Source organism: Hyaena hyaena, unplaced genomic scaffold (genome assembly GCF_003009895.1).
Source record: "Hyaena hyaena isolate Hyena2069 unplaced genomic scaffold, ASM300989v1 scaffold_1247, whole genome shotgun sequence".
Taxonomy (NCBI): domain Eukaryota; kingdom Metazoa; phylum Chordata; class Mammalia; order Carnivora; family Hyaenidae; genus Hyaena; species Hyaena hyaena.
The window spans coordinates 350,306-361,490 of record NW_024081875.1 but is presented as its reverse complement, the minus strand read 5'-3'; the positions used below and the strand labels follow the sequence as shown (position 1 = coordinate 361,490).

The 11,185-nt window shown below is 35.4% G+C and overlaps 1 protein-coding gene across 1 annotated transcript; it reads right to left on the bottom strand.

Annotated features, from left to right (window-relative positions):
- Positions 1-9,679: 9,679 nt before the first annotated feature.
- On the bottom strand, positions 9,680-10,606 carry LOC120224749 (olfactory receptor 6F1). Its single transcript, XM_039222999.1, has one exon. It carries the CDS (start codon positions 10,604-10,606, stop codon positions 9,680-9,682), a length of 927 nt encoding a protein of 308 aa, XP_039078930.1.
- Between the last annotated feature and the right edge of the window lie 579 nt (positions 10,607-11,185).

Below are 11,185 nucleotides of genomic sequence, written 5' to 3'. Positions count from 1 at the left end.
ACTAGTGTGTTACAGGAGCTGGTTTATGAGATGATTAGCCTCTGGACAATTAGGTCTTCTAACATTGGTGTAAGGCCTTGTGTGACTTCAGGCTTTAATGGGTATGAAGGGGATTGAGGAAGAAATTTAGTTGTGTCTCCCTGGATGTTTATAGGTTCTGCAATTTTTTTTTATTCTCATAATGCCAAAGTTGGAAGTAGCCCACAAATTTTTGGTTGCTTTAGTTAAATTAGGGGGCTCCACTGGAATCATTCCTCTTATATATCAAGAACAGATTATAAGGAATATAAAAGATTGAGTTCATATTCATTAGGGAATTCTAAGGTGAGGTATTCACTGGGAGAAAAATATATTAGCCCTTTAAATGTAGATATTTCTACCTAATTAATAGATTGACTAGACTTGTGTTACATAGCAAAAAGGAATGTTTAATTCTGTGAAATGTCCCAGAGACCTTTGTGCTCATTGAGATAGAAACTCTCTGATTTATGTTATATATCATTCTGTAAAGAAAGGAAGGCAATTTTTGGTCCTGTATTTGTGGAGTTTAAATTAGAGAGAATAGCTTTGGTATCTACCAGAATTTGGCAAGTTTTACCATTAATTTTAATTGTAATTTCCCCTTAACTATATAAGTGAAACACTGGTAGCAATTTACTAGGGAACACCTTGGGATCCTTTTAACTCTGGAATGGCCCATATTGGGTCCCATCTAAGAGGATAGCTATGGGGACACTTCAGTTGATGTGAAAGAAGTTGCATGCATCTTAGAGAACAATCTTTTTCTCAGTGTCCTAGTTGATTACAAATGAGGCATTCACCATTAGGCCAGCATTTTGATGAAGGATCCATAGAGGAATGAGATGTGGAAAGCCCAGGTATTAATGTAGGGGACTAAACTTTGGAAATGTTGTAGCTGTAAGGTCAGTAGCTTGATGGATTTTAGTCTGTGGTCTTATTTGAAAGGTCTCTCTAAGTGTTTATCTATGGTTATGAGTTCAGTAAGACTGATGGCCTTCAATTGTATTTTTTTTTTTTTTGCCTTTTACTGAATCCACTAACTTCAGGAGATAATACATTTAAAAACGGTGCAGCAAGAACAGTTTGGATGACCTCAATTATTGTATCAACCCAGAATGCCATAGAAAGAGAGCTTCCAGATGGTCTTTATAGTCTACCAAAGATTCCTTCTTCTTTTGTTTGCATAATCAAATGTGAGTTCAATCAATTCAGGCAAAGATTCCAGGAATGGTTTTTACAAGATCAGTTGCTATTTTGCAAGCTTTTTCTGTTTTATGAAAGGATCATATTGGCTTTCCAGTATTATCCTCAGGATTCTGCTTCCAACAACCATTTTTTGGACTTTACCAGGCCCTACAAGCAGGTGCACCAGCTGATAAGGACTTAGCAGCCTAGGGTCATAGCCTTGATAATGATTCTCAATTCTTCAGAAAGCTTTGGAGGATCCTCCTTGAGTTAAAAACATCCTTTAAATATGAACCTAAATTTAATCCTTGACCAAGGAGTGAAAATTACCTGGGGAAGTTTGCCTGCAACTTTGAATGGCTTTTTAAAATTTTTTAATTTAATTTTGTTTTCTTATTGAGTTCTAATATAAATTATATTAGTTTCAGGTGTACAATATAGTGATTCAAAAATTCTATACTTCATGGCTCAGCACTCATTATCCTCTTAATCTATGTATTTCACATATCCCTCACCTACCTCCACTCTGGTATGAATTATTTTACTTTATTGTCTTAAGTTTTTTAAAAATTAAAATTCTAGTTATTTAAGGGTTGACTGGGTGGGTCAGTCAGTTAAGCATCCTACTTTGGCTCAGGTCATGGTCTTACGGTTTGTACTTCAAGCTCTGCATCGGGCTCTGTGCTTATAGAGCAGAGCCTGAAGCCTGTTTCAGACCTTGTCTCCCTCTCTGCCCTCCCTCCCGTGTTAATGCTCTCTCTCTCTCTCACTTTGAAAAATAAATAAACATTAAAAAATAAAATGAAATAAAATTCCAGTTATTTAACTACAGTGTAATATTAATTTCAGGTGCACAAATCAGTGATTAAACACTTTCATACAACACCCTGTGCTCACCAGAACAGGTGCATTCCTTAATCCCTATCCCCTCACTTACCTACCTCTGGTAATTAGCAGCTTGTTATCTTTGGTTAAGAGACTACTTCTTGGTTTGACTCTTTTTCCCCCTATGTTTATTTGTTTATTTATTCCCTATTATTCATCTCTCTCTACCCCTGCTCTCAGGCTCTATCTCAAAATAAATAAACAAACATTTTTTTAGAAAAAGATGTTACTGTGTTCTCCTCTAAGATTTTAATGGTTTCATGTCTCAATTTAGATATTTAATCCATTTTGAATTTATTTTTGTGTACAGTGTAAGAAAGTAATCCAGTTTTACTCTTTATTATTTTATTGTTTTTAGAGTACATATTTTTTAATTTAAATTCAAGTTAGTTAATGTACAGTGTAGTATTGGCTTCAGGAGTAGAACCCAGTGATTCATCACTTACAAACAACACCCAGTGCTCATACCAACAAGTGCCCTCCTTAATGTCCATCACCCATTTAGCCCACCCCCCCACTCAACTTCCCTCCATCAACCCTAAGTTTGTTCTCTGTATTTAAGAGTCTCTTATGGTTTGTCTCCCTCGCCGTTTTTCTTATTTTTTCCTTTCCTTCCCCTATTTTTATCTGTTTTGTTTCTCAAATTCCACATATTAGTGATATGAGTGAAATTATATATTCATCTTTCTCTGACTGACTTATTTTCTTTGGGATAATACACTCTAGTTCCAACCATGTTGTTGCAAATGTCAAGATTTCATTCTTTCTGTTCACTGAATAATATTCAGTGCTGTAAAGCAAATAATATTCACTATATAATATTTCTGTATATCCACATATATAGATGTTGTATATATATATATATATATCTGTATCCATTCACTAGTTGATGGACATTTGGCGTTTGGGCTCTTTCCATAATTTTGCTATTGTTGATAGTACTGCTGTAAACATTGTGGTGCATGTGCCCCTTTGAATTAACATTTTGTATCTTTTGGATAAATAATTAGGAATGCAATTGCTGGATTGTGGGGTGGTGATATTTTTAATTTTTTATAAACCTCCATATTATTTTCTAGAATGGTTGTACTATGGTACTGTGGAGTTTTCCCACAACATTTTTTTAAAAGACTTTTTCCATTAGATATCTTTTTTTTTCTTTGTCACAGCTTAACTGACCATACAATTGTGTGATTATTTCTGGGGTTTCTGTACTCTGTGTCTATTTTTGTGCCACCACCATACTGTCTTCATCACTAGAGCTTTCTGGAGATAACTTGAAGCCTGAAATTGTGATGCTTCCAACTTTGCTTTTCTTTTTCAAGATTGCTTTGACTATTCAGGGTTGTGTGTGGTTCCATACAAACTTTAGGATAGATTGTTCCAACTCTGTGAAAAATGATGTAGGTATTTTGATAGGGGCTAATTTAAATGCTTAGATTGTTTTGGGAACTATCAGCATTTTAACGGTATTTATTCTTCTGATCCATGAGCAAGGAAAGTTTTTCCATTTCTTTGTGTTCTCTTTCATTAATGTCATCAGCATTTTATAATACTCAGAATACAGGTCTTTCACCTCTTTGGTTATGTTTATTCCTCAACATCATATTTTTTAGTACAATTCCAAGTGGGATTGATTTTTTATTTCTATTTTGGCTGCTTTATTATTGGTGTATAGAGATGCAACAGATTTCTGTACATTGATTTTGTATACTGTGAGTTTATTTAAGTCATGTGTCTGTTCTAGCAAATTTTGGGTGGAATCTTTCACATTTTCTATATAGAGTACCATATAATCTTCAAATAGTGTAAGTTTGACTTCTTCCTTGTCAATTTGGATTCTTTTTATTTCTTTTTGTAGTCTGATCATTGTGACTAGGATTTCCAGTACTATGTTAAATAACAGTGGTGAGAGTGAACATCATTGTCTAGTTTCTCAATTTACTAGATAAGCTCTCAGTATGACCCCATTGAAGATGATATTAGCTATGGGTTTTTTGTATACAGCTGTATTAGGATGAGGTATGTTCTCTCAATCTTACTTTGTTGAGGGTTTTCCTCATGAATGTATGTTTTCCATTTGAAATGTATTTTCTGCATGTATTGAGAGAATACTATGGTTCTAATCCTTCCTTTTATTAATATTGTGTTGATTTGTGAATACTAAACCACCCTTACAGCCTAGGAATAAATCCCACTTGATCATGGTGAATGATTCTTAATGTACTGTTGGATTTGGTTTGCTAGCATTTTATTGAGAAGTTTATTATCCATACTTATCATGGATACTGGCCTGTGGTCTATGAGGGTAATGCTGGCCTCATAGAATGGGTTTGGAGGTTTTCCTTCTTTTACTATTTTTGAAATATTTTGAGAAGAAGAGATATTACATATTCTTTAAGTATTTGATAGAATTTAATTGTGAAGCCATCTGGCCCTGAACTTATATTTGTTGAGATATTTTGATTATTGATTTAAATTTCTTTGCTGGTTGTGGGTATTTATAACCTTTGATGGCTATGGGCTTTCTATTTCTTCCTGTTTCAGTTTTGGTAGTTTCTATGTTCCTAGGAATTGATCCAAATTTTCCAACTTGTCCAATTTGTTGGCATTTTTTCATAATATTCTCTTATAATTGTATGTTTTTCTATGGTGTTGTTTGTTATTTCTCCTTTCTCATTTTTGATTTTATTTATTTGGGTATTTAGTCTTGTTTTTGATAAGCTTGACTAGGGGGTTGTCAATTATTTCAAAGAATCATCTTGGGGTTTCATTGGTCTCTATATTTTTAAAAGTTTCTATATCATATATTTTTACTCTAATTTTTATCATTTCCCTTCTTCTGCTGGCTTTATGCTTTATTTATTGTTCTTTTTCTATCTGCTATAGATGTAAGGTTAGATCATTTATTTGAAATTTTTCTTCCTTATTACATTAAACCTGTATTTCTATAATAAATTACCTCTTCTGAATGCTTTTGCTATATCCCAAAGTTTTTGGATAATTGGTTTCTCATTTTCATTCTTTTCCATGTATTTCTTAAGTTCTTATTTGATTTCCTGTTTGGCTCATTTATTGTTCAGTAACATGTTTTTAACGTCTGTGCATTTGTGTTCTTTCCAAATTTTTCTCGAGGTTGACTTCAAGTTTCATAGTGTTGTGGTCAGAAAATATTCGTCGTATGATCTCAATCTTTTTGTGCATGTTAAGGCCTGATTTGTTACCCAGTATGTAATCTATTCTACAGAAAGTCCCATGTGTGCTTAAAAAATGTTTCTTCTGCTGTTTAAAGATGGAATGTTCTGAATATATCTGTTAAGTACGTCTGGTCCAATGTGTCATTCAAAGACATTGTTTCCTTGTTGATTTTATGTTTAGATAATCTGTTTATTACTATACTTGGGATATTAAATTCCCCTAGTATTATTGTATTATTATCAATTTGTTCCTTTGTGTTTTTTATTGTTTTACTTGGGTTCTGTCTGTTGGGTGCATAAATATTTACAATTGTTACATCTCCGTTTTGGATTGTCCTCTTTTTTTTATGATATAGTGTCCTTGTTTATCTCTTGTTACATTCTTTGTTTTAAACTCTAGTTTTACTGACGTGCCTGGGTAGCTCTGTCAGTTGAGCATATGACTCTTGTCCTTGGGCTCTGGTCTTGATCTGGGGGTCATGAGTTTGAACCCTGTGTTGGGCTCCATGCTGAATGTGGAGTCTACTAAAAGAAAGAAAGAAAGAAAGAAAGAAAGAAAGAAAGAAAGAAAGAAAGAAAGAAAGAAAGAAAGAAAGAAAGAAAGAAAGAAAGAAAGAAAAGAAAGAAGGAAGGACAGACATAAAGGCTAGTTTTTTCTGATATATATATTGCTAGTTCATATTTCATTTGACATCCATTTTTGTTATAAATATTCCATCACATCACTTTCAATCTCCACGTGTCTTTAGGTCTAAACAAGGTCTCTTGTAGGCAGCATATAGATGGTCCTTTTAAGAAATCCATTCTGATTTTGACTAGAGTATTTATACCATTGACATTCAGAGTATTGATAGATGTATTTAGTCCAATTTTATTACTTGTTTGTCATTGTTTCTGAGAGTTTTTTGATCCTTTGTTGCCTTCGTAACTTTGGGTCTATTTTTTACATTCAATCTCCTTCAATATTTCTTTCAGGGCTGGACAGTGTTCACAGACTCTTTTTGTTTGTGCTTTTCTGTAAAACTCTTTATCTCTCCTTCTACTCTGAATGATAGTCTTGCTGGATAGAGTATTCTTGACTGCATATTTTTTTCCCATTCACGACATTGAATATATCATGACACTCCCTTTTGGCTTGCCAAATTTCTGTGGAGAGATCTGCAGGTAGCCTTATGTGTCTTCCCTTGTAAATTAAAGTCTTCTGATTTCCTGCTCTTTAGATATTTTCTTTATCACTATATTTTACAAATTTAATTACAATATGTCTTGGTGTGTTGACCGCTTTTGTTGATTTTGATGCAAGTTGTCTCTGACTCCTGGACCTGGATGCCTATTTCTTTTCCCAGTATAAGGCAGTTGTTTGTTTGTTTTTAGTATAAGGCAGTTTTAATCTATTTTTTCCTCAAGTAAATTTTCTCTCCATTCTTCTTAGACTCCTATGATATGTATATTATTACATTTAATGGCATCACTGAGTTCCATGAGTTTATTCTCATGCTCCATAATTCTTGTCTCTTTTGTTTAGCTTAATTATTTTCCATTCTGTTTTCCATTATTTGTCTGTTATGTCAGGAATTTGTTCTGCTTCTTCCAGCTTTGTATGCATTGCATCATTCCTATATCCAATCTCAGTTATTGCATTTTTCATTTCTGACTGAATCTTTTAATCTTTTTTCCCCCCTTTGTGATAAAGGCCTCCTGGAAGTCTTCCATTCTTTTCTTAATCCCAGCAAGTATGCTTATGGTTCTTGCTTTAAATTCTCCAGTAGGTATGCTAGTTATATTCCTTTCACTTAGATCTTTGGCTATGGCCTTATCTTGTTCTTTCATCTGTGATAAATTCCTTGATCTTGGCATTTTATGTAAGTCTCTGCATTCTTTTTTATTTCTGGCTTATTGTCTTTTTTATTATTTTTATTTTTTATTTATTTTGTTCATCTTTTGCTGTTTTATTCATGAGTTGCCTTTAAAGCCTATAAGGTTCTGAACAAAAACCAAACAATACCAAAATCACAGGAAATACTAATAAGTAGTTTGACTAATACTAAGGATCCTTCTGTTAAGTGTCTTCACCTTCTGGACTCTCATCTGATTTTTTTTAAAATCACAATGGTATTTTATTTTATTTTATTTTTTTACAAATAGTTTATTGTCAAGTTGGTTTCCATATAACACCCAGTGCTCATCCCCACAAGTGCCCTCCTCCATGCTCACCTCCCCTCTACCCCTCACACCCATAAGTCCTCAGTTTGTTCTCAGCATTCAAGAGTCTCTCATGGTTTGCCTCTCTCCCCCTCCCCCACTGTTTCCCCCCTTTTTCTCCCCCACGGTCTTCCTTAACAGTTCCTCCTAATTCTCCTATACGTGCAAACATATGGTATTTGTCCTTCTCTGCCTGACTTATTTCGCTCAGCATAACTCCCTCAAGGTTCATCCATGTTGCTACATATGGCCAGATTTCATTCTTTCTCATTGCCATGGAATATTCCATCGTATAGATAAACCACATCTTCTTGATCCATTTGTCCATTGATGGACACTTAGGCTCTTTCCATGTTTTGGCTGTTGTTGAAAGTGCTGCTATGAACATTGGCGTACATGTGCTCCTATGCATCAGCACTCCTATATCCCTTGGGTAAATTCCTAGCAGTGCTATTGCTGGGTCATAGGGCAGGAGGGGGAAAGAGGCACACCATGGGAACATGCTCACTGAAGAATTCTATCAAAACTTTAAATAAGAACCAATATAGATTTTACACATTTTTTTCAAGAAAATAAAATTTTGTTAGTTATTAAAAGCACCAAAAATGCGGTCTAAAATAATAAAACTACAAAACTTCTTCTGACAAATACGTCCTATAAGTTCAAATATAATATATTCAAAAATATTAATAAACAAATGCACATAACAAATAAACAAAGCCATATTACATGTACATCAGTTAATTATATTACTTTCTGTGGTAAATGTTCAATATAGTATAGTTTTTGAAAATTTGTATTATGACTCTCACAATGAAATATTTTCTCCAATTCGCTTTGAATATATAGCCTTGTTCTATTCTTCCTTCAGTTCACTTTTGAGTAGGGATCCAAAAGAGATATCAAATAGCACAAACATTCAGGATTTAAGAGATAGCTGGTACTCAGTCTTATAGATTTTTCTCCTTTGAGTAGCACCCTTATTTGTACATATGTAAGCCAATGCAGAACAAGACATATAATATCTCCAGACTGGTTCAGTCTGCCAATCGCCTCTTTGCTCCTAGTAGCAGCCACGAAAAATGGGTTAAGGAAAGGGAAATTAACCTTTGATGTGTTGATGGTTCAAAAGTAAAGTATTTTGTTCCCTAAGATATGGGATCAGAGGGAAATCAAGTAACTGTCACAATTACTTTTCCCAATAGTTCTTTTCCCGCTGAAGCCATTGGATATTCTAACTTTGGTGACATGCTAACAATCACAATTAGTGCTTTTCTTTTCTAGGTACATAACATTATGTAAGGTACTTCTATTGCTTTATTCAAACGTCCTGCAGTTCTGTTCATATGCTTTTCACTTTTCACCACCTGTTTTCTAGATTGCTTTGTACCCTATCTTTATTGAACAAATGTGGCACATGATAATGATCATTTTTATATGTATCCATTTTACTGTATTTTATCCAGGAAACAGTATGTTGAAATAATTGTGCACTCTGATTTCAGTTTCCTTTTTATCCATTTAAACTTTTCCTATTTCTTATGCTTCATATTTCACAAATATAGTTCTCAAAAGTTTTTACTTATATGGTCAAAGAAGTCTTTAAAAGAAATAAGAATTTATTTAGTAACACACCCTTCTCATGAGAACCTAATTTTATAAATGTAAGTCAATGACAAATCTAACTCAGTGTACTTTTTTTCTTTAAAAAAAATCCAATTTGCTAAAAAAAATCCAATTTGCTTAATTATAAACTATTCCCAATCATGTATAAAAAAGTAAACCAGGATACTTGGGTAGCTTAGTAGGTTAAGCCTAGGACTCTTGGTTTAGGCTGAGGTCATGATTCTATCTTAGTGGTTAGTGAGTCCGAGACCTGCATCTGGATCTGCAGGTTCCAGAGCCTGCTTGGGATTCTCTCTTCTCTCTTCTCTCTCTGCCTCTTTTCTGTTTCTCTCTCTCACTCTCTCACTCTCTCTCTCTCACTCACTATATAAATAAATAAATAAATAAATAAATAAATAAACTTAAAAATAAACTGATAAAAAAAGTGGAGCGAGTATATGCAGTTTATTTTTTCCCCTTCTGTTTCTTTTCTCTCCTATATCAAGGACATTTTCATTTTCCCTCCATATCTTACTTGGAGAGAAATGGTGATCATTTACAGAGATCTGTTTTATTGGAGAAGTTTATTTTCCTTTCCATTTTTTTAGCAGAGTTTCTCTTACTTCCTTGTTACGGAGAGTGTAGATGAAGGGGTTTAGAACTGGAGTCACCACGGTGTTCAGGACATGCACGGCTTTGGTCAGATCCAAGGCCTCTTTGATGGAGGTGCGGACGTGAAGAAAGATTGTGGACCCATACCAGATGAGCACCACAGTGAGATGTGAAGAGCATGTGGAGAAGGCTCTGCTCCTGCCACTGGCTGAAGGGATCCTGATAATGGTGCTGATGATAAATATGTAGGAGACCAAGCTGATGAGGCATGAGCTCAGGATGACCACAAAAGCAATCACAAAAGCCACGAGTTCCACTGCCTGCGTGCTGGTGCAAGCCAGGGTGATCCAGGGTGCAATGTCACAGAAGAAGTGGTTGATAGTGCGGGGACCACAGAAGGACAGGGTGCTAATGAGGGCTGTGGGGACTGCAATGACCAGGAAGCCACACAACCAGGATCCCAGGGCTAGCTGTGCTGAGAGCAGGCTGCTCATAATGACCCCATAGTGTAGAGGATAACAGATGGCCAGATAGCGGTCATAAGCCATGGCTGCCAGAAGAAAGTACTCTGTGCAGCCCAATGAGAAAACAAGGTACATCTGCAAAAGGCAGCCAGTAAATGATATGGTTTGGCTTCTCCCCAGGAGGATGGCCAGGGCTTTGGGGACTGAAGCTGTGGTATACCAAATCTCCAAGAAAGAGAGGTTGCTCAGAAAGAAGTACATAGGAGTATGTAGTTGGGGGGTGGTACTCACCAACATCAAGATAGCCATGTTACCACTCACTGTGAGGATGTACATCACCAGAAAAAGCATAAAGAGAGATAGCTGAAGGAACTGGGACCCAGGAAAGCCCAGCAGGAGGAAATCCTGGGCATAAGTTGCATTGTCTGTTCTCATTGAAAAAGTACTGAGAAATACCAGTAATTAGACACCACCCAGTAGAGGGTTCCTATCCAATCACACAGTCCTAGAGAAATAAAAAGAACAGGATTCATGATAATTCTTCAATAACTGAATGCAGACTGACAGTCTAACATATGCTGAGTGCCTATTCTGTACCTGGAGCTATGCATGGTTAATTCAATTAATTAAAAAAATTAAGATATATGTGCTATTATAACCAATTAGTGTTTAAAGAGATTCCAGTGCAAAACATTTTAGCATTTTTTTAAATTTTTTAAATGTTTTATTTATTTCTGAGAGAGGGAGAGAGAGACAGCGTGAGCAGGGGAGAGTCAGGGAGAGAGGGAGATACAGAATCTGAAACAGGCTCCAGGCTCTGAGCCGGCTGTCAGCACAGAGCCTGACGTGGGGCTCGAACCCATGAACCATAAGATCATGACCTGAGCTGAAGTTGGACGCTTAACCGACTGAACCACCCAGGCTCCCACATTTTAGCATTTTCAGAAAGATTGCAGCTATAGTTATAGTTCAAATCCAAGATTCAAATCCAGCCTTTGGACCTACATTATTTTA